At 39.0% G+C, this 24,403-nt stretch overlaps 1 protein-coding gene and 1 long non-coding RNA gene across 2 annotated transcripts; both read right to left on the reverse strand.

Annotated features, from left to right (window-relative positions):
• Window positions 1-1,206: 1,206 nt before the first annotated feature.
• LOC309501036 (uncharacterized protein) lies at window positions 1,207-22,427 on the reverse strand. Its single transcript, XM_082172971.1, has 11 exons — window positions 22,194-22,427; window positions 17,465-17,788; window positions 17,013-17,375; window positions 16,620-16,706; window positions 9,835-9,897; window positions 4,947-4,973; window positions 4,564-4,638; window positions 4,331-4,359; window positions 4,165-4,239; window positions 3,947-4,015; window positions 1,207-3,831 (listed from the first exon to the last, which is right to left on the reverse strand). Exons 1-11 carry the CDS (start codon window positions 22,252-22,254, stop codon window positions 3,721-3,723), a joined length of 1,284 nt encoding a protein of 427 aa, XP_082029097.1. The 5' UTR covers window positions 22,255-22,427; the 3' UTR covers window positions 1,207-3,720.
• Window positions 12,589-16,113, reverse strand: LOC309503018. Its single transcript, XR_014207465.1, has 5 exons — window positions 15,951-16,113; window positions 15,796-15,868; window positions 15,156-15,246; window positions 14,622-15,063; window positions 12,589-12,979 (listed from the first exon to the last, which is right to left on the reverse strand). It is a non-coding gene; the product is annotated as an uncharacterized lncRNA (long non-coding RNA).
• Window positions 22,428-24,403: the final 1,976 nt, after the last annotated feature.

The raw sequence follows: 24,403 nt of genomic DNA on the forward strand, positions 1-24,403 counted from the left end.
GAATCGTCTGTTTCCACATTATCTGGTTCAGAGTCATCCTGATAGAAATCACTCTCCGAAAAAAAGATATGTACCTTTAAGGCGGCAACCTTAAAGGTCTCTCTTGTGAAGCCGATACAGAAGTAACTTAAACTGCAGTTCATCGACTGGCCACTAGAGACAGACTGCAAAAGAGAGTCAATTCCACATTGAGGAAGTGTCTAGAGACTGTGAAACATGGTGTCCAAATGTTCAGCGTTTCCTTGTAGCTCAGAGTGGTAATGGACTCTCTTGTCTAGTGTTTAGTGCTGTTATCATTAAGAACGTCCTTGGTCAGTCTTTTTTTTTTCTTTTTTTTATTTATTATTGAAAATAAGTAATATTTTTTTCCTAGTTACTGCTAAACATACAGGTTTTAAAATAGAGGAGGCACACAAAAGTTTACTGGTTCGATGTTTTAACTACTTTAAAATGGCTTTTTTGGTCACTTATATCTGAATATTAATAGAAAGCGACACAGACATCAAGACAAATATAAGTTCACTCAGCTAGTCCTATCACTTGAAGCAGAAAATCCATCCTTCTGTCCTTTTAAATGTCTGTGTTAAAAGAGCACTTTCAGTGGTTTAGTGAAGCTGATTGCTGTAGCTTATATCCGACTTAGGCATGGGGTCAGAGATGAGGAACGATCCCAGCTTTTTCCCTCTCAACTTCCAGCACTGTACCTTTCAGAGTTGAGAAGCAACATCCAACCAAATCATGGAAACCTAAGGCCTTCTTCTCAGTCACCAGAACAGAGATCGAAATTCCTATAACTGGGATGAAATCCCGACTCCAGAAGCTCATACCATCTTAAAGCTGTAGATGACCAGATGGTTTCAACATCATTGGTGTGCATAAGGTACGAGGTCAGTGTAATGGTCATCATAATGAACCCTTCGCTCGACGTTTGGACTTAGTTGGTAACGTCTGACTAGTTTATTGTCTGTGTGAATCGAAACATTCAGACTTTCACATCAGAACTATGAGGGTACATTTCAGCAAACAATACTTATTTTGTTCTCATTCAAATCTACAAGCTCTTGAATTTTGCTACTCTTTTACCTTCATACAAGTATTCATTTAAAACGTGAATTCCAACTTTGAAACTTTCCAGCTAACAAGAGCAAGTTTAGTTACGTCTGTTTTTACAGGAATGGAAGAGACAAAAACTTTTCTTTTCACTCATGATTTTTCGTGCTCTTTATTGTAACGTGAAAAAAAGAAATAAATAACTTACATTTAATAGCGTGACATATACACATATACACACTGCAAAGTAACATTTTTGAATATTTTATGAAAATATAATGTGAGCAGACACTGATGTAATTCTCAGACGGACGTCTCTCTGGAGAAGAAACAGCTGATATACAAGCTGAAGCAAGAGGATCATTTCAGCATGAGCTTCTGCATGAAGATGAAGGTTTTCAGACAGAAATCCAGCGGATAAACAGACTCCAGTCATGGAAGAGGCTTGTGAGACACTGGGCCCTATTTTAACGGTCCAAGCACATGGTCTAAAGCGCAGGGCGTAAGTTCAGTTTGGGCGAGTCCAAATCCACTTCTACTAGTTTAACGACGGGAAAAATGGTCTTAATGAGTAATGAGTGTGTTTTGGGCATAACGTGAAATAAACCAATCAGAGTCTCATCTCCCAAAAGACAGTCGCGGATTTGCTTTTTACAATTTTGGAATTTGTAAGTGGAAAAACTGAACGCGTCCCCAGAGTGGAAACGGATCTGATCATGCGCGAGGTTAAAGCTGTGTGTGTGTGTGTGTGTGTGTGTGTGTGTGTGTGTGTGTTTGTGTGAGGTTAAAGCACAAGCAGACCATCTACGGGACAAGCCAGATTCACCATATCTTTATGTACACAAAAATAATCTTTTACATTGTAATCCTTTTATTTTAAATATTTGGCATGTTTGTGTGCTGTTGTGCGTCCCTGTGTGTTTGATAAGCAGATTGTGCATGCGTTGTGGACCCGCCAATAGGCGCACATTACTAACGCGCTCTTTAAAGCTGCATTCCGTAGCTTTTTTTGAGTTAAAAATCAACGAAAATAATTATTTAAAAAAAAACACATTCAGCCAGTGTTCAAAACGATCTACTTGCCTTAGCTCGATTCAAAACGGTTGGCTTGTAATAATGATTTTAATTTCAGTGGTTCGAATCAGTTTTCCCGGGAAATTCGAGTATGGCTTGGCGTCTTTACGTCACATCCGTACATATAAGGATTGAGTCCCGGCTCCTTTGCCAATGCCCTCCGCCGTCTGTGTGTGAATGAGTGAGTGAATGGGTGAATGTGAGGCTATGTAAAGCGCTTTGGTGGCCATAGGTCTGTGAAAGCGCTATATAAATGCAGTTCATTTACCATTTACCATTTTACCAAGAAAAGAGTTCGTACTTCGGAGTGGTTAATGAAAAAAAGAGAAAGCGACCGGGCTCATGCAAAAACCAGAGTTAACATCGGCAGGGCGTTTGAAAGATGGCGTGAACTCCGTGATTTGAAGGGGTTCAAAACAGACGCGGAGACAGCATTTTTTCTTCTGGACGGGTAAGAAATTTGAATAGTTCAATCTTCAATTGTGTAACAGTGTACCACAAATGTTTGTTTAATTCACACAGTTTTTGAGTTTCCTTTGTTGTGCCTTTCTCGTTTTGCTAGTATGGTAAATATGAATTATTTTGTGCTAGATATGAGAGGGAACAGTTCACCTCTACTCCAAGAAAAACAAACCCACCTTTGGTTTCAAGTATTGAAGCTGACTCAGATCGGTAAAGTATAGTTTTTCTGTAATATGATGTCAGCGGATTAGTTGTATTAACGTGATGTAAAACACGCCATTACAGGGTTTCGGTTCATACACCGTTTATTTCATACTAGCACTATTCAGCACTATTACTTACTTGTTCAGATGACATATTCCGTGAAAATCGTTCTGCTTGTCAAACTATCAAAAAGTGTCATCCGTGATTCTGAGTGACAGTTGCCGCACCGACGCTATGATTGACAGCAACACGCTCTCCACAAAACACAGTGTTCATCCGCGCAGGTTTCACGCCAGAGCACAAACCACGTCAATTTGATTATTACGCGAATAACTGCAATTGCATATTTTGAACGGAGATGGCGACAAAGAGGGAAAACCTCCGGACTGCAGCTTTAAATAAAAAAATATATAAAAAAAATCGCGCCATTGACTTTAGACCAGGATTTTGTTGGTCAATGGCTCAGTCTATTTCAGTTCCTCAAAATAGCAACGCTCTAGCAATGCGCCTGAACACACATCCCGTTTTCAGAACAACACAACCATTGGTGAACAAATAAAACTAGCAAAAAACACTTGCGTCGCGCCTGGCGCTGCGTTGCACCGGGTGTAAGATAGATGAAGGTTTTCAGACAGAAATCCAGCAGATAAACAGACTCCAGTCATGGAAGAGGCTTGTGAGACACTAGATTGAGTCTGGCCTGTATGAAAACACATCAGGGCTTCAATCTCTAACTTTACTGTAGCTGTGATGATATAGATGAGATTCTGTGCTCTGACCAGATGATGATTCACAATAAATCTCATTCATATTCACAGGACATTCAACAAATATCTGCTTGTTCACACACAAATATATAATTCCTCCAAACACCAGAGAGATGAAAACTTCCCGTCTGCTCCTGATATGATGAGCTCATGATCTGTATCATTAATGTTTATGTGTGAAGGTCTTGTTCTTGTTCACAGAGGCGTAAAGTTGATCCTGCGGTTGATCTTCTCTTCCTCTGATGGCAGCATAAGTCACTGTATCATCATGATCCTGAAAGAACAGATTCTGTCCATCAATGTTTGAACCCCAGCGATTATTATTATTATTATTAGAGCATGAGCTTCATTTATCTGAGAGTCAAACTCATGTGCTGGTATCTACTCACATTGAGTGATTTTACTGGCTTTGTATTGGAAGAAGTGACCTCAGAATAAGTCACATCATCTGTCTGCTCCTAAACATCAATGCAAACGTGCAGAGAGTCAAGTTTAACACACAGAACAGACATATCTCTCACTATAATATGTAGAAGAACACAAAAGCTTTTAAATCACATTATTGAACAGACAGTGAACGTAATGTTTGATGATTTAGTGGACTCACATTGGCTCTTGCAGCGGGAGGAATGGACATGTTGATCGTCTCATACGTCCCTTTATGATCATTCTCATCTTTGACCTTCAGAACAAACAGTTAAACTGCATGAATGACACTTTATTGAGCTTTAAAGACATTAATCAAATCTAAATCACTGCATTACAGAACTCACCGCAGAGTCGCCAGTCCCTCTTTTATTATCTGAAAACAAGTGCCTCATGAAATATGACTATTTATGAGCAAACACATGAAAAACACTATTTTAAGCATTAAGATTTTTCAACAATCAGATTTTGTTGAAGCATTAAAATGAATAATAAAAATGATTGTTGACTTGATAACTCTGTGAGATTGACATTACAGGATTTCTCAGCAGGAATAAACTGCGTAAATCTGAAAACTCACCAGCTCTTCTTCTGCAGATCAGCCAGAGAAGAGCAAGAAGGAGAACAGCGACTGCAGCGACAGAAATCACTATGACTGAAGAAGAGATCGAGCCGGACAGGGACGGACAGGGCAGATTGGGGACAAAGACAAAATCACCAAATGAGATTTCAAATGATTCTAATCTTCCTCTGACTTTTGATTAATGCCCTGTGATTTATTTATTGTTTATTGCTCTTCTTTCAAGAAACAAAAGGAAAAAGTCAACTCAGCTCTTACATAGTGATTATTTATATAAGTGGTAGAATGTCTATATGGTCATATTTTCTATAGAATTATGTTAGACAAAGCTGTTCTTTGAACAACATCATCAATGTCTCAAAAGCATCAGCATCATCATGTACCTTGTGTAGAAGGATTCACTGCTGGAGCTGTAATGGATTAATGTTTGTTCAGATTATGCATACTGTACAATATTACCATTATATTTTAACTAGAGATAGACAGAGCAGATTGGGGACAATTATAGACAAAGACAAAAGACTGTGATTATGTACCTTGTGTATCACAAACACGGTGAGTAATCACAAACACGGTGAGTAATGTCTTGTCCTGTTATTATCATGCGTTGCGTCTGAATGCGTTGTTGTTTTTGGAGCTCTATCGATTTGATTTATAATTCTTGATTTTTCTCTTTAAACTCGCTTACAACGAACATTTTCTACTTTTCCTCACTGAGAAGCACTAATGTTACTGCTCAAACCTCATTGTTACAACGCGGACTGTTGAGCAGACGCGTCTCAAGCCTATTAGTGATCCAACGCTGCATACTCTTAAAGGTTACGTCCATGGATCACGGCTGAACGCGTCTTCTCCACACTCACTTACAAACAAACTTATAATATAAATTAGTATTAATATTGATAGCATCACTGGTAGCTTCGTTGCTAACTCACTGTCCATCTGTTAAAATGGCGAATATATCAGATGTAAGTAGTCTACCGCTTGGTGCAGGTGAGGGCACATTTGAGCTTCACGCACTGCAGTCTGAGCTGGAAGCTGTTGATAAACAGATCCACAACCTTTTATTGAGACAGGCCGAGCTGAGAGACCGGTGTTTGGCTCTTGAAACATCACGCACCGATGCACACAAATCAGTGTTTAACGTTACTAACCCGCTGACTCCGACCGCGTCTACTCCGTGCGTTCCTCAGCATCGGTCGAAATCAGCCATGGTCTCGTTCACTCCGGCTCCAACACGCCACCACGAAGCCTGGGTGGTTCCGCAGCGGAAGACGCGAGTCAGGTTTAGACCAAGACTTTCTCCGACCCTCCCGGTTTTCGAGTTATCGACACAAAACCGCTTCTCCCCTCTACGCGAAACAGAACGCGATGCTGTGATCATCGGCGATTCCATCGTTCGGCATGTACACGCTACGTTAGGTAAAAGTAAGGTGCAAAGTCACTGCTTTCCTGGTGCTCGTGTTTCTGAAATCGCTGCTCGCGTTCCCGAGATCCTGAACGGTGACGAGCGCGTCGGAACTGTGGTCCTGCACGCGGGAGTGAACGACATCAGGCTGCGCCAGACGGAGATTCTGAAGAAAGACTTCAGGAATCTAATCGATACGGTACGCAGCACATCGCCTGAAACAACGATCATTGTGTCAGGACCGCTTCCCACGTACCGACTAGGGCATGAAAAGTTCAGCAGATTATTTGCGCTAAATGAATGGTTAATGTCATGGTGCAATGAGCAGAAACTGCTCTTTGTAAATAATTGGAATCTGTTTTGGGAGCGTCCTAGGCTTTTCCGTGCTGATGGCTTACACCCAAGCAGATTCGGAGCGGATCTTCTGTCAGATAACATCTCCAAAATGTTAAATACCCTTTGACTAGTAACCAAAAGTCCAAATCATAGTCTCTGCTGCACCAATTCAACTGATATAAATACTAGTGTAGAACATTGCATAGAAACCGTGTCTATTCCTCGTTTAGTGAGATCAAATAATAAATCTAATGCAGGATCTAGGAAAAATCTAATTGTTATTAAAACAGAAAATGTTGCTATTAGTAAACAAAAACTATTTCTAAAGCTAGGTCTTCTAAACATTAGATCACTCACACCTAAGGCAGTTATTGTAAATGAAATAGTCACAGATAATAGCTTCGATATACTTTGCCTTACTGAAACCTGGCTTAAACCAAATGATTATTTCGGTATTAATGAGTCTACTCCTCCTGGATACTGTTATAAGCATGAGCCCCGTCTGATTGGTCGTGGCGGAGGTGTTGCAACCATTTATAAAGATATTCTAAATGTTACCCAGAAAACGGGTTATAAGTTTATTTCATTTGAAGTACTTGTACTAAATGTTACGCTCTTAGATGTTAGAAAAACATCCCTATTATCTCTAGCCTTGGCTACCGTATATAGACCGCCAGGGCCTTACGCTGATTTCCTAAAAGAGTTTGCAGATTTTCTCTCAGACCTATTAGTCAATGTCGATAAAGCACTAATTGTTGGAGATTTTAACATACACGTAGATAATCCAAATGATGCGTTAGGAGCTGCGTTTACAGATTTATTAAATTCATTTGGGGTCAAGCAAAACGTCACCGGACCAACTCATCATCTTAATCATACACTCGATTTAATTATATCACATGGAACCGATCCAACCGATATAGATATCATTCCACAAAGTGATGAAGTCACTGATCACTACATGGTAACTTGCATATTACGTACTGCTGTAATATGTCATGCGGCGTCGCGTTATCAACCAGGCAGAACAATCCTCCCATCCACCATAGATAATTTCTCAAATTGCTTATCTAATCTGTCTCAGCTGCTGCCTGAACCCAAACAAACAGATGAACTAGAAGAACTAACTAGCACTATGAGCACCATTCTCTCTAGAACATTGGATGTGGTTGCACCTATTAAATTAAAAAAGGTCAGAGAGAAAAATAAAGCACCATGGTATAACAATACTACGCATGTTTTAAAGAGAGAAACGCGTATTTTAGAGCGTAAATGGAAACAAACTAATTTAGAGGTCTTTAGAATCGCGTGGAAAGACAGTATGTCACGTTATAAAAAGGCCCTAAAAGCGGCCAGGGCTGAGCACCTCCGCAAACTAATAGAAACCAACCAAAACAATCCAAGGTTTTTATTTAACACCGTGGCTAGACTAACAAATAAACAGACGTCACCCGAACAAAATATCCCGTTACAGTTCAGTAGTAATGATTTCATGAACTTCTTCACTGAGAAAATAGAAAGCATCAGAACCACAATTGTAAACGTTCAATCTTCAATCGCGCCTTATAATTCAGCTTCAATTATCACCCCGAAAGAACAATTACAGTGCTTTACAATTATAGAACAAAAAGAGTTAAATAAACTTATCACTTCATCTAAAACAACAACATGTTTATTAGATCCTATACCAACTAAACTACTGAAAGAAGTGTTACCTGTAGTGGAAGATCCTCTCCTCAATATTATTAACTCGTCTTTATCTTTAGGTCATGTTCCAAGAACATTTAAACTGGCAGTTATAAAACCTCTCATTAAGAAACCACAATTAGATCATAATAATCTAGCAAATTATAGACCCATTTCAAATCTTCCATTTATGTCTAAAATATTAGAAAAAGTGGTGTCCGCTCAACTGGGCTCTTTCTTGCAACAAAATGATATCTATGAAAAGTTTCAGTCTGGATTCAGACCGCATCATAGCACTGAAACTGCGCTTGTTAAAATCACAAATGATTTACTTTTAGCTTCTGACCAAGGCTGTATCTCAATACTAGTTTTACTTGATCTTAGTGCTGCGTTCGATACTATAGATCATACATTACTCTTAGATCGACTACAAAATTATACTGGTGTTCAAGGACAAGCATTAAGCTGGTTCAAATCATACCTATCTGACCGCTACCATTTTGTCTATTTAAACGGAGAAAAATCGATCATAACTCCAGTAAACTATGGAGTGCCGCAGGGATCTGTATTAGGCCCTCTGTTATTTTCAATATATATGATGCCACTTGGAAATATTATAAGGAAACATGGAATTAGTTTCCATTGTTATGCTGATGACACTCAAATATATATTTCATCACGGCCGGATGAAAACGCAAAATTTTCCAAATTGACAGAGTGTGTTAAAGATATAAAAGATTGGATGACCCGTAATTTTCTTTTATTAAATCCAGACAAGACAGAGGTAATACTTATCGGTTCAAAAAACCGCCCACAAAACCTCGCACAATACAACTTTAACATCATAGGATGTCCTGTTACTTTATCCTCTACAGTAAAAGACCTGGGTGTTATACTCGATTGCAACCTTTCTTTTGAAAATCATATTTCATATGTTACAAAAACAGCATTTTTCCACCTTAGAAACATTGCTAAGCTACGTAATATGCTATCAGTTTCTGATGCAGAAAAGTTAGTTCATGCATTCATGACCTCGAGACTGGATTACTGTAATGCTTTACTAGCTGGTTGTCCTGCATCCTCAATAAACAAGCTACAGTTAGTCCAAAATGCCGCCGCTAGAGTTCTTACGAGATCAAGAAAATATGATCATATAACACCGATTTTATCATCACTGCATTGGTTACCTATAAAGTTCCGTATTAATTATAAGGTATTGCTACTGACTTATAAAGCCCTAAACGGCTTAGCTCCAGTCTATTTAACGGATCTTTTATCACCCTATAATCCATCGCGCTCTTTAAGATCACTAAATTCAAGGCTTTTGGTCATACCTAGGATATCCAGAACCACCAAAGGAGGGAGAGCATTCTCACATTTGGCTCCAAAACTCTGGAATAGTCTTCCTGATACTGTTCGTTGCTCAGACTCGCTCTCCCAGTTTAAAACTAGATTAAAGTCGCATCTCTTCAGCCAGGCATTCATATAATCCTACAGTTCAAACTACAATCCGGCCTCTAGCTCATAAATGCCAGAGGAGAACTGGCCCCTGACTGAGCCTGGGTTCTCCCAAGGTTTTTTTTTTCTCCATTAGGTCACCTGATGGAGTTTTAGGACACCATTAGGTCACTTGATGAAGTTTTTCGGTTCCTTGCCACTGTTGCCTTTGGCTTGCTCAGTTGGGGATATTTTGGGGATATTTAATTTAATTTTATCAATCAATAAATTCCTCTTGAAACAAACTTTGTGGTATTATTTTAATTTAATACTGTGAAGCTGCTTTGATACAATCTGTATTGTGAAAAGCGCTATACAAATAAACTTGACTTGACTTGACTTGACTTGTGTGTTTGTAATTGAATGATCCTGAGAGTCTGTGCCTGGTGTTGGTGTATCAGCTTGAGCTGAAAAGGATGAATGTTAGTTGAGATGCATCATAATAATATCCAGAATGAGGAGAAGAAGAGGTGAGGCGTAGCAAACATAGCAGCTTAAACTTTATTTTACCAAACTAAAGAGAGAAATCCAACATGAGAACACACACAGCAAAATCCCCAGATTTCATTTAACTCTGCTGAGAGTACATATGGACCCACCCTAAAGAGTGTTAAAGTTAAAGGACAATTCCGGTGAAAAATGAACCTAGGGGTAATTAACACATGGTTACCGAGTCGATCGTTCCCTGGGATGCGTTTTCATGAAAATCGAATGTAAAAAGTTTTATCTCTAAAAACAGATTAGCTTATAACGTTAGTATATGGGGCACAGAGTAAGTGAAATTAAATCGCTAGTTAATACCACTAACAAGGCTCAAAATAGCCTCACACTAACACGGTAGCATAATAAGGGTCCCTACATGCAAACCGAAGCATTGAGAACTTTGTAAGTGTACAGACAGTTTAATAAGAAGATACTTCATAAAGACAGTACATTACGCGTTTACAGGCAGGAACCATCTTGGAAAACAGTCTTGACTAATCGAGTCACGAACGCCGTGCTAAGTGAGCTGGTCGATAGGAATTACGTATGTGAAATCTAACGTAGCACGGCGTTCGTGGCTAGTAGTAGTGGACACTCGTGCAACTATGCTTTGGGACCAAGTGGCAACATTCTAATCTGAAAAATGAAGCCTACCCGGAAGTGCGAAAAACTGCAATACATCGAAAATCCGCTAGGGGGAGGTCCTAAAAGGGAGCAAATGTCCATAGACCCGCATGTTTGCACAGCATAAATTCATGTTTTTACAGGTCGGTCCCATGGACTTTTATTGAATTTTTTTCTAACTCGTTAGTTTAGATCGTATTTAGATATAAAATGTATGACAAATAAGGGCGTGGATAACTTTGATTGACAGCTTGATTGACAGCTGATAACGAGCATAGGCTGCGCCGAGTGGAATTCCTGAAATTTGACATCTCAGCCATGATCTGACACAACACATCATACCACCTCTGTATCCTTTCTGAACATTTGTATTGAAATATGGTGCCGCCCATACCATAAACGGCCTCAAAACCGTTCTTCAGAAAGTCTATGGGTGACGTCACAGACGCTTTGTCCATATTTTTTACAGTCTATGTTTGGGACACACTTACTTTAATCTCATACACTGTTTAGGAAGGATAGTATGGACATTGAGACGCAGGGCGAGGCTGTGTTTACATCAACTTTTTATGTATGTTGAAGAGTGTGCCAGAAGTCTCCGGATGGTCTACTATTTCCGGAGGATTTTCGATCCATACTCACTATAAGGCTAATATTACCCACAACCCATTGCGCTTTGGAGGAGGATTTGGTTCAGAACTATGAACACAAGTAAAAAGTGTAAAAAAAAAAAAAAAAAAACCTTGGCGGATATGCGCGACCGATAGTGAGAGGTTTAGATAAAGGTTTGAGTGACTAATCAAAGTTTAACCTGAGAGAAAAATATTTATTCAATGTTATCTTTGTTATATTTCATCTGCAATAACAATGTGGACTTTTATAAAGACCCGTTAGGCCATTAACTTTTAAATGCATCATATTTCATTAATATGAGGAGAGTCTCGGCATGAAAGATCCGCGACTGCAGATCAACGTAATTCTGCATTTCTCTCCGATACGGTAGGAAATGAAATTAAATGTGGAGGATTTTATCTTTGACAAGATGATTGACAGGTCAGTTTGAGTGTCAGGATGTGTGTAACTAATCGACTGAGATCAACCCGTTAAAGATGCAATTGTATGACATGATAGTTTGTCCCAAAGCTTGTCTACTCTTCTGCTACACACTCATTCCCAAAAAGAGTACATACTTTTAGGGCGTAGTAATAAGTAGGTGAACTGAGCATTAGAAGTAAAAAATAAGTGAAGTCGGACATTTTCTCTTCAGTTTCATCTGAGCTGTTTAGGTGAATAGCAGGACAAACTTTCTCCGGTCAGACAGAAACAAAATGTAGGCAGAGATAACAATTTTTCTTTAAAGGGATACTCTACATTTACATTTATGGATGAGCTCAACATATCGTCTTCATGTGACGCTTTCTGGGAGAATCGAGTGAAAGAACCGGAGTGTTATATGAACACACTACTCTCACTGTTTATACTAAACATGTCCTAGAATATGCATAAGTACGCTAATTGGGACACACCATAAAAGTCCATGAAATGAAACTAAAACAACAACTCAATGTGACAATCATACTGTAGAATATGACAGTCATATTTTGATGAGTTAACACTGAAGATAACTCTAGCATTATGCACTGGAAAGCACTGATGTGAGAAAGACACACTGTAAAGAGGTTGCTGTAAATTTTACAGTAAGTTACTGGCAGCTGGATGCCAGTAAGTTACTGTAAAATGTTTTACAGTATTATTACTGTATTTTCACTTACAGTATACTGTACCATTTACTGTAATTGCATTTACAGTATTATTACTGTATTTTCACTTACAGTATACTGTATCATTTACTGTACTTGCATTTACAGTATTATTACCGTATTTTCATTTACAGTATTAGTATTGTTTTTTGTTTGTTTTTTTCATTTAAATTTTCTTTTTTTAATTTATGTTTACCCCACCCCCCAAAAAATCACAATAACTCACAAACATTTGTCCTTATAATATTCTTTTTAATCGTTGAACATTTTGTTTTAGAAGTACAAATTACAAATCTTGACCTTTAGGAGCCACTAGCTGAAGAAAAAAAAAGGCAACATCTCCAAAGTCCATAGAATTAATCTCCTGGTGACCATTTATATCTGTAGCATGGCAAAAACGTACACACACTGAAAAGCAAAACAGGCCTTAAAACAATAAAATACAGTCAAAGTCAGTGTTGTGTTGTTACATTTCAGTAATTTTGCCGGTCAAAGTTGACAACCTCTCTGATGAGAAACACTGAGGGTTTCAGGCTGATGCTTTTCTTTGGACCTTTCCAGATTTCCATCTGATCTGTGCCTTTGGTGTTTGGTGCCATCAGGGTTGACTCTCAGAATGAACCTGCAAACACAAGCAGGGAAAAAATATATAATTTTTTCAGACCGGTGTTGGCAGAATTTTCCCTAACCCTCAAACTTGATGCTGCATGTACTTTGGCGTTAATAAAAGCACTACATCTGATTCTGAATCCACCTACAGTAGTGGTGGGGGAAAAATCGATTCTGTTCAGTGTCGCGATATTTTGCGCACGCAATTATATTGATACAGTAGCGCAAATTATTCCAATATAGGTTATAAGGCTGTGACGGTGGCAGTTTTTTTTATCACTGCGGTGGTAATGGACCAACTACCTGCAGTGGTTGGGGGGTTATTATGAAAACTGAAATAAAAAAATTTAGTTTATTCGAGCAAAAAAGTCTTTATTTGAGCAATTCCGTCAAAGAAGCAACACAAAGCCTGTAAAGCATTCAAATACATATCAGTAAATATTAGAAACTTACATAATAGAAAAGTTAAATCTATATATAAAAAAAAAAACTTTCGTTTAATACTTCCACACAAAGACACGTGATTCCACATGAAGCCATACCGCTCTGTGCTTTGAGAGGGATGACACGAGGAGGAAAGAGACCATCGATCTATTTTCTGATATCTTCATGTTTTCTACTTGTTGTAAAAGGTATGAAAAGTGAATTTAATCTTCCACAAGGGCAAGACATTTAAGCTATGTTTGAAATTGCGCTGCCAAAGAGAGCGAAACTAAAAATCAAATAAACTTGACGCGCCGTACATGTCTAATAACAAGCAAAAACTGTGTTGAAATGAATCTGACGTGCAAGTAAAAATGTAGGCTATCTGTCCTACAACGTTTTTCTACTTTACCACAGTAAAGAATGTGAATGTAATAGGCCTAAATAAAAGCGAACCAAGGAAGAAACGTTTATAATCCCCTTCGAAAATCGAGACGTAAGTGAAGATTTTGGGAAAAAAACAAGGTATTAAATGCAGGGATGAGTCACAATTTTTGGATATTCGATTAGTTTATTTAATTATAGAATTATAGTATATCGAATAGTTTGTGTAATTATTCTCTAAAATAAAATCTCCATGTTTTTGGTGCTAATGCGGTGGTGACGCGTTCATATAATTACGTTCTGTAATAAGGTCCTGTGTCCTGAATGTTCAAGGACAAAGTTTTTGCACTAGCCTCCAGTAAATGTGTAGAAGATGTTCACAGATTTAATGTGACATTTGTAGTGAGTTGAGCAGTCTTATTTTTTGTAATGACTTTGAATAATATGGGGGACATGAATCGCAATATATCGCAGAATCGAATCGCAATACTTGCTGTATCGCAATGTTAGGAAGCGCAATAATATTGAATTGTGGCCCAAATATCGCAATACTATCGAATCATCAAATTTTTGCCAATTTCCACCCCTAACCTACAGGGATGGTATTACCCCATAATACATTACATTAAAATCATTAAAGCTTCATTCTTTTTCAATATTCCTGTAGCTTAGATTTCCAGGGAATGGATAATTTAAATTAAACTTAATACAATGTAAGTTGCTTTGGATAAAAGTGACTTCCAAATGCATGCATGTAAATGTAATGTAATGTAAAAAAAAAAAAAAATATATATATATATATATATATATATATATATATATATATATATATATATATATTGGTTTACCTGATTCTGCATTCGACAAAATAGACAGCTAATGCTGAAGAGTCGTCTGTTAGCAGTTGTAACTGGATGATGATTCTGCCCTTCATTGTCAGCATCCATGTTTTTGCTTTGAGAACAGACTCTCCTGAAACAGATAAAGTCACAGCAGCCTTTTAGTGTTATAGTTTACAGAAAAAAAAACTAAAATACAATAACAGAACTTATTACTAACAACAATAACATGTGGGGTGAAGATGAGGTAAGATATAATGTTGTATGGTGTTTATAGTTTTTAATCAATTAAACAACATTAAAAATATTAGTTAGCAAAACTTTGCTATATTGATAATGGTATATTGCTAACCCTTTCCTCCCCCTTCTCCTCTTCCTCCTCCAACGTCAACCTGTTCTGTGTATTAGTGGAGAGCGTCAGCAGTGATGTACAGTCCGGAGGGAATGGCCGCTGCAAATTCAAAATAAAGAACAGAAAAGAACATGTTTGCCTGCTTAACTAATGCATACTTCAGCTAATTTAGTTGATGTCATCTTACTCACCTGTAGATGTTATCACCATTACGAAGGCAATCACAAAAAAGACTCCAAAATACACCTCCGACATTTCAGACGACATAATTCAGACCACAAACTTGAAAATAAAACAAAAGATGAAATTAACAATGGTGTTGGATAAAGGGTTAGTTTACTCAAAATTGTAAATTCTGTCACCATTTACTCACCCTCAACTTGTTCATAACTTCCATTAAATTATTTAATGTGCTGTATACAAAAGAAGATATTTTAAAGAACATGAGCAACCAAACAGTTACTGGTCCCCATTGACATCCAAAGTATTTTTTCTTTTTTAGAAGTCCATGCGGACCAGCCACTATTTACCAACATTATTCAAAATATCTTATTTTATATCTTAATAATATCTTATTTTACATAAATGTTCAGACGAAAGAACTTCATGCAGGTTTAGAACACGTTGTGGGCGAGTAAATGATGACATACATAATTTTCTGTTTAAGGTGTACTACGTTATCCCTTTAACTAAGTTTTACTCAGTATTTACGCTGTACATCTGCCAAAAAGTTGTGAAAGAGGAGACAGAACATACCAAAGTTATTATGCTTCTCTGTTTAATAAGTTTACTTCGGCTAATTTAGGTGAAGTTGACCATAACGTTACATACCAGTTGATGTTATCACAATGAAAAGGCTCCAACACACTCCATCGTTGCAGATGGCATTATCCAGATCACAAACCTGAAAATAAATCATATAGGCCTACGTGAAAATATTGTTTAAAACCCGCACTTTAACAAGGGTTTCGTCTATCTCACTTTACCTCAGTATTTCACGTTGAGTTCGCTGTTAGCTCGGTTAACGTTACCGTCGACTCCGCCCGCCTGATGAGCTAACTTGCGTTAAAGAGGCAGAGGAACACACAACCATTATTTTTTATAGTTTTAACTAAAGAATATTTCGGCTAATATAGGTGAACTTAACTTACTCACCAGTTAATATTATCACCGTGACAGCGACCCGGCCGACAGTCAGGAAAAAAGACAGTAATAAAGGCACCCAAAAAAACATTCTGACGACAGTCAGGAAAAAAAGACACTAAAACCATTCAGACGAAAACAAAACGATACATCATGTTAGTTTGCTGTTAACATAAGTAAAAACATTTGAAAATGTTTATTTTACATAAAATAGAAATTATATACTAACCTTTTTGGTGAGTTACATGATCTTTTGTCCGTGCATTAACTGCCACTTCACCCCTCAAAAAAACACTTGAAAAGAAATCCCTCTTGCCATTGGTCAGTTTTTCGCGGGCAAGTTCACTACTGTAAATTGATTTACAGTAGTGAAGAATTACAGTAGTGACCCTATATTTTCCCATAATCCTTTGCTGTTTACAGTAACATACTGTATACATATTTTACAGTATCTTACTGTACATATTACAGTAAAATACTGTTCAAATTACAGAAATCCGTTACAGTGGTACCTTTAGAAACGTGTGTGTTTCTAGTTGAGGGATCCTGAGAGTGTGTGATGTGGACTGGATTCACTGCTGTCGTTGAATCAGCTTGAGCTGTGAAGATGAATGTTAGTTCAGATCATTAATACTGTACAATATGACATTCATATTTTAACTTTGATCATCATATTACATAAAAAGTTCATATTTTTGCTGTCAAGTTTCAATTCCTTTATTATTTCCAGCATCACGTTTTGGACTGTTACTTCACTGCAGTTCATTAGTTTGAAGCAATGCTTTGAGTTACTCTTCTGTGAGAGTCAAAGAAGCTTTTGTTCCCTCAGTTTGTTCTGGTTCAGTGATACTGATAGACCTTAGTGTTACTGACATTATGAGGGTCTTCTAACACTGTTTTCTCACCTGAGTACTTGACAGTGTATCTGACTGAGGTCTTGAGTTGATTTCTGTGAGTAAGCTGACATCTCCACTCTCTGTTGTCATCTTCATTCAGGAGTGTTGTATTCAGAGTGATGATGATACAGCGATATTGATCTGATGATGATAATATCTGATATCTGGAGTCTGTCTTCAGATCAACACCAGTCTGATTCACCCACAACAGCTCAACTCCCTCAGAACTGACCAGATCATCACAGGAGAATCCAGTATATGAATACAACTGACAGGAGAGAGTCACAGAGCGGCCTGGACTGATCTCAGTCTGTGAGGATGAAGATGATGATGCTGATGAAGATGGTGAAGATGATGATGGAGACACTGAAACTGAACACAAGACACAAATCACAGACTCTTCAATCATCATCTGAGTTTAAAGGGAGAATTTTAAATTGACCACATAATCATAAACTTACCATGAAGAACATGCAGAAAAACACGTGCACCAGATCCTTGTTTCTGTCCGTTCACATCTTGTTGGCAGGTGTATAATCCATGATCATCTTCTTCTGTGACGTTCTTGATGTTCAGAGAGCAGTCAGACTCCAGACTCAGTCTCTCATGTCTCTCTGTGTCTTTATTCTTTATCCCTAATTTAACCAGTTCAACTACTACTGTATGTCTGAATCTGTTAGAGTAGATCCATGTAGTTGATTTGCAGTCAGAAAGAGCATTATTACAGGACAGACGCACATTTTCACCAGAATTGATGAACACATGATCATCCACTCCACTGGTGCCTGAAACACAGTATATATCAGTGATCAATATGTTATATGTTAATAAATGAAATCATAAAACATACCAGCATTAAAAGCAGTGGCGGTTCTAGACCACAGTAACTGGGGGGGCCAGGCAGGGGCCACTTGTGCTTTTAGGGGGCACACCTTTAACATTCATCTTAACCTATTTTCAGTATTATTTCAAGTCATTTTTCACCATGTCATGCATGACTGCAATCTCTAGAAAAAGCTAATAAATTATATTAGCTAAGCTAATAAAACAATTTCAATTCAAATGAATGTTTCATTATGTTTAATTGTAGTGTGATATAATGATCAATAATAACACATTTTTAGCATCTAAGCACATCTAGGCACTTTTTTACACCTGGGGTGGGCGATATGGCAATAATATCATATCACAATAAAAAAAAAAAAATTCAGGAAAATTACGATTTTATCACGATTCATTTTTCATGTTGGTTTTACTATTTTGCTTGTGACTGAGCATTACAGCCAAACTAATGTCCCTATTTTAAAAGCAAAGCCTTAAAGGTAACAAAATATAGGTAACAAAATATAAAATAAAAAAGAATGGCAGACATTTAGGCCAAAGTGGCGAAGATAAAAATCTTTGTCACTATTTTCTTTGTTATTAAAAATTAAGAACAGAGATACACATTACACATACACAACTTAATATACAAATGAAATAAACTGCTTTATTTTTTCAGCTATAGGTGTATTTAACAGTAGAATTGAAGAAAGTAATTAAATGAACAAATATGAAAATAAAACACAACAGACTTAAAGTTCTCAGTCAAGAGCAGTGAATGATTTCCTCTGTGTGTTTTGTTGTTTTATTAACATTAAAGGGATAGGTCTCCCCCAAAAAAGTCATAATTTACTCTCTTAAGTTGTTTTAAACCTGAATAAGTTTCTTTCTTCTGTTGAAAATAAACGTTATTTGAAAGAATGTGAGTAACCAAACAGTTGATGTACCCCTGTGACTTCCATAGTATATTTTTTTCCTACTATGTATGGAAGTCAATGGGGACCAGCAACTGTTTGCTGGTCCTTAAACTATCTCTTTAAGGACAAGCGGCAGCATGTTTATTATTAGGGCTACTGTCTCTTTAAGAACTGCACGCAACGCGTCTAATATACACGCATATGACAAGCAGATTTTAATAAATTTTCTCTGTTTGCTTTCACTTTAGACATAACCAACTTTGTTTATGTAAACATTGTCTGTATTTGACAGTATTAGCGCAATATAAGACTCAAAAGATAACTTAGTCCAGTAACAGGCTTTTAGTGCATGTGTGCGTCGAGTGTACGCGCTCAATAAAGCACATATTTGAACAGCGCATCAGCAGCGAATGACATGTTTAACCGGCAAGGCTTTAAAGCACATGCAAATAATGAACTTTTGTGAACTGCAGTGTCCCGTTCCTCTGCGTTAACATTTGATGTGAATATACGTCGTGCTGCAGTGTAGCCTATAGATCAGGGGTCACCAAACTAAGGCCCGCGGGCCGACTCAGGCCCGCCACCCCCCTTTGACTGGCCCCCCAGCCCCTCTGCCCCCCACTACTTGAACCGGCCCAATGAGGCAATCCCCAAAGTCGTCATGGCATTTTTTTTATTATTTTTTTTTGCTTTTTGGAAAATAATAACATGTCTGCATCCGGTATTTTGTTGATTTTTTTCAGGTAAAATTTTTCAAATTTTTCCGAATTTTCGTCACCCGACATGCTCGAGATCAAGCAGTGACAGACAACGCGCGCGCAGAGAACTGTCAGATAACGGTCAGTGTTCAGGACAGCAAAATGGTTAGCATTAAACGAAAAGTTGATAGAGAGTGCAGAGTTTTCAAAGAACAGTGGACCAACGATTATTTTTTTGTTCAGTGTAAGGACCGTGCCGTTTGTATTATATGTAAAGAAACTGTGGCGGTTTTCAAAGAATATAATCTGCGTCGTCACCACGAAACCCGCCACAAAGAGTATGCTAGCTTGCGAGGGCAAGCAAGAGAAGACAGGATGCGGAGGATGAAAGGTGGACTGGCTGCACAACAGAATTTATTCCTTCGCCAAACTCAGGTCAACCAGGCTGCTGTCCGAGCTAGCTATAAGGTAGCTCACCTACTAGCTACCCAAGGAAAGCCGTTTACTGATGGGGACTTTGTTAAAGAATGCATACTTGCTGTGGCCGAGGAGGTGTGTCCCGACAAGAAGGATGCGCTCAACGCGGTGAGTCTTTCCGCAACTACTATGACCAGGCGAATCGAAGATTTGGGGGACAACGTGTATGACCAGCTGAATGAGAAAGCGTTCGAATTCGAGTTTTTTGCTTTGGCCATGGATGAGAGTAATGACGTGCAGGACACAGCACAACTGCTCATTTTTATTCGTGCAGTTAGCGCAAGCTTTGAAGTGTCTGAGGAGCTGGCAGCTCTAAAAAGTCTCACAGGTACTACGACAGGAGAGGATATTTTTGTCCAAGTGTGCAAAACAATGGAAGAGTTGAATCTACACTGGTCTAAATTGGCCAGCATCACTACGGATGGCGCACCTAGTATGGTTGGCACAACGAGGGGGCTAGTAGGGCGCTTGAACAGCGAATTCGAGGAACGAGGTCTCACCCCCCCCCCCACTACAAGTCCACTGTCTGATTCACCAGCAAGCACTATGCTGCAAAGTTCTGAAGTGGGCGTCTGTCATGAAGGTGGTTGTGCACTGTGTCAACTACATCCGAAAACATGGGCTGAAACACAGACAGTTCCAGGCCTTTCTCTCCGAGCTTGAGTCTGACTATGGGGATGTGCTGTACTACACAGAAGTTCGATGGTTAAGCCGAGGCAGAGTGTTGCACTGTTTCTATGACCTGCTACCCGAAATCAACACCTTCCTGCAGTCTAAAGGTGAAATGGTACGAGAGCTGACCGAGCCAGAATGGAAGTGGGACCTCGCGTTTTTAACTGATGTGACTGAAATTTTGAACCACCTTAACGTGCAGCTCCAAGGCAAAGGGAAGCTAATCAGTGACATGTATTCCCACATCAAAGCGTTCGAGGTCAAACTAGTGCTGCTTGTGCGACAGGTCCAACAGCTGGACTTCACGCATCTCCCTGCCACCCAAAGCTACAGCGCTGAGAAACCAGCTGTCCCGTTCCCAGTCGAAAAGTGCAAGGATGCACTGGAAATGCTGCAGGGAGAGTTCAGTGCGCGGTTCCGTGAGCTTCATGTCAACGGTAAAGGAATACGCTTGTTCCAGAACCCCTTTGCTGCCGACATAAATGATGCCCCTCCCTCTCTTCAGTTTGAAGTAGCCGAGTTGCAGAATTGTGATATCCTTAAAGACGCGTTCAAACCTGATAGTCTCTCTACTACACAATGAGGCCTGCTGGTGGTCATTTTAGTCTGGGTCATACAATTCTATGTTATATAGCTGACCCGGCTCCGGCCCCCCATCACAGTCAGGAACGATAATGTGGCCCCCAGAGAAAAAAGTTTGGTGACCCCTGCTATAGATGAAGGCGCCGCAACTGATAAAATGCGCAGTTGTTTGGTGTGATTTTACGATTCCAAATTTAGGGGGGCCAGAGGGGGGGCCAAGCTTGGTGACACGGGGGCACTGGCCCCCCCCCGCCCCCCCCCCCCCTAGAACCGCCACTGATTAAAAGCAGAAGACTAAAATACACATTGTAAAAAAACTGCCCTGATAAAATACATTAGACAATAAATGAGATCCGTGGCACTAGATGATGATTGTGACCATTAACAAACAGCCATTGTCATTTGATCCTGTTTTCTTTCAGCTTTTTTGCAATATCAAATGTATTTAAAGACAAAGCTACCGCAGCCAAAGAAAAACTAATGTTCAAAAGTCAAGGGTCCAGAGCCCAACTAAAGCAAACACTGATCACCATCATGGTGACATCAAATGAAAATACAATGACATCTAAACCTCTGTCACCTTTCAATAAGAGCTTCTGTAGACGTCTGACAGAAATAAAGTCAGTCTGGTTAGTAATAAGTGAAGCTGGTAATGCTGTTTGTGGAGTTGTTTAATCCTCCTCTCCTGAGATCTTCACAGATTTAATGTCTTCATCTTCAGTTGATTTCATTTATTTTTATTTTTTTTTTACCCAAATGTGAGACGTTCAAACTGACCAATCAGATAATTATAACTTCCCCCACGGTACTAAATGTGTGACAATTCATCGACCCCTGAAGTACACACATCTTGGCCTACAGTGATCACTATCAGCCCCTCTGTGCCTTTAGGAACTACAAATGGTCATTGTGGTAGAAAGAGGGGGTGGAAAACAGTAAAGCAAACGTCTTTGTTCATTTTCAAATATCTTGGATTATTTTCAATCCTACAATGTCTTTAGAGAAAATACAGATTTCTTTACCTGTGAGAAGTGAAGAGAGAATGATCAGTCCCAGCAGACACAGATCACACTTATCAGCCATTTTGTGTTTCTGTCAGTCTTTCTCTTCATTATATATAGTTACAGCTCCTCCTTTAAACATCATCAGCTCCTCCTCTGGTTATTCACTTCCTCTGTTCTCATCAAATGAGTGTTTAAATTCAGCTAGAGTTGCTGTTTAGTGACACGATGTCACAGTGAAGTGTTGCTTTAAGTGTGTGTGAAATGTGAGAAGTGCATATACTGTGAACCACACTGTCTCACACACATCTGCTCTGAACAGTTTATCGGCTACTTTTGCACATGAGAGAATTACTGTTAGTCTCACTTCTTTCTTTTAGCAGTTTCCCACATGACGTTAAAGTCCAGAAATAAAATAATTACATAATTAGTAATAAAAATTAGTTTGCTACTGAAAAGGTTTCTGTTAAGATAGCAGTAGCGGATGGAGGCCCAAAGTGACAGAGGAAGCCGTTGGTCAGGTTCAAGAGTGCTATTTTTATTTGCCACACGATGACAGTCACCCAATAATTGTGGGAAAAACACAAAAAACAACATAAGGGATGTACACATCACAGCATAAATACACACATAAATAATAAAACAAATAACTCATAAAACATTTCTTTTGTACAGCTATGATGGATGGAACCTCCGGTGACGTCACACACACGGACGCGCTACCAAGATGGCGCGAACACCATGTATAAATAGACCGGATTTTTAACTGAACAGGTTTGGCAAATGACTCGTCAAATGTGGTAATTATATTTGTATCATTCTTAACACTGTACTTAATAAACCATATAAACCAAATAATAGTGGGGGGGTGATTTATTTCTGTACATAAGACAACAATCCTATTATGTTATCATATGCGCTGATGTTAAAGCCACTGATTCCCCATATAACTCAAGTAAACCAGGTAATACCAACATACAGGACATAATACACCCAACACACCAGGCTTTAAACACACTATACCATCAAATGCTACACAAGTCCGTGTATACATGATTGTCAGTGCCGGCAAACAGACAGTGTTAACATGATACCGGTGTATGTGCGAAATGTGCGTGTGTGTGTGCATGTTCAGTCCGTGCATAGTCACAGCTTACCCTGTGACAGTTTCCACTATCCATGACTAACTTGAGAAAACTAACTTTAAACTAACTAAGTTTAAAACAAACTTTTTCCTTGTAAAAATATAATGATAATATCATTATATAATATAATAATATAATATAATAATATAATATCTTTTATTTTTTCCTTTTGTAATGAAATGGGTCTTGACAGATTTCTTGAGTCACAATTATGCCCTTATAAGTCCTCCATCACTCCTCCTGCCCTTATGAGTCCTCCATCACTCCTCCTGCCCTTATGAGATCCTCCATCTCTCCACCTGTCCTTACAATACCCTCCATCACTCCACCTGTCCTTACGAGTCCCTCCATCACTCCTCCTGCCCTTATGAGACCCTCCATCTCTCCACCTATCGCCCTTATAATAATAATAATAATAATTCATTACATTTATATAGCGCTTTTCTTGGCACTCAAAGCCCTTTACATAGAAGGGGGAATCTCCTCAACCACCACCAATGTGCAGCATCCACTTGGATGATGCGACGGCAGCCATATTGCGCCAGAACGCCCACCACACACCAGCTTACTGGTGGAGAGGAGACAGTGATGAAGCCAATCAGTATATGGGGATGATTAGGAGGCCATGATGGACAGAGGCCACTGGGCAAATTTGGCCAGGATGCCGGGGTTACACCCCTACTCTTTCGAAAGACATCCTGGGATTTTTAATGACCACAGAGACTTTAATGACCACTGTCTTTATGAGACCCTATATCTCTCCACCTATCGCCCTTATGAGTCCCTCCATCACTCCAACTGTCCTTATGAGACCCTCTATCTCTCCACCTATCGCCCTTATGAGTCCCTCCATCACTCCACCTGTCCTTATGAGACCCTACATCTCTCCACCTATCACCCTTATGAGTCCCTCCATCACTCCACCTGTCCTTATGAGACCCTCCATCTCTCCACCTATCGCCCTTATGAGTCCCTCCATCACTCCACCTGCTCTTATGAGACTCTCCATCTCTCCACCTATCGCCCTTATGAGTCCCTCCATCACTCCACCTGCCCTTATGAGACCCTCCATCACTCCACCTGCTC

Source organism: Leuciscus leuciscus (genome assembly GCF_965113295.1).
Source record: "Leuciscus leuciscus genome assembly, chromosome: 1".
NCBI lineage: Eukaryota > Metazoa > Chordata > Actinopteri > Cypriniformes > Leuciscidae > Leuciscus > Leuciscus leuciscus.

Coding starts and splice junctions, on each gene's coding strand:
- LOC309501036 (XM_082172971.1), bottom strand. CDS start 22,254: ATGGCTGATAAGTGTGATCTGTGTCTGCTGGGACTGATCATTCTCTCT. Junction 17,376..17,464: donor TTTTCTGCATGTTCTTCATG/GTAAGTTTATGA, acceptor TCTTGTGTTCAG/TTTCAGTGTCTCCATCATCA. Junction 16,707..17,012: donor ATACACTGTCAAGTACTCAG/GTGAGAAAACAG, acceptor TCATCTTCACAG/CTCAAGCTGATTCAACGACA.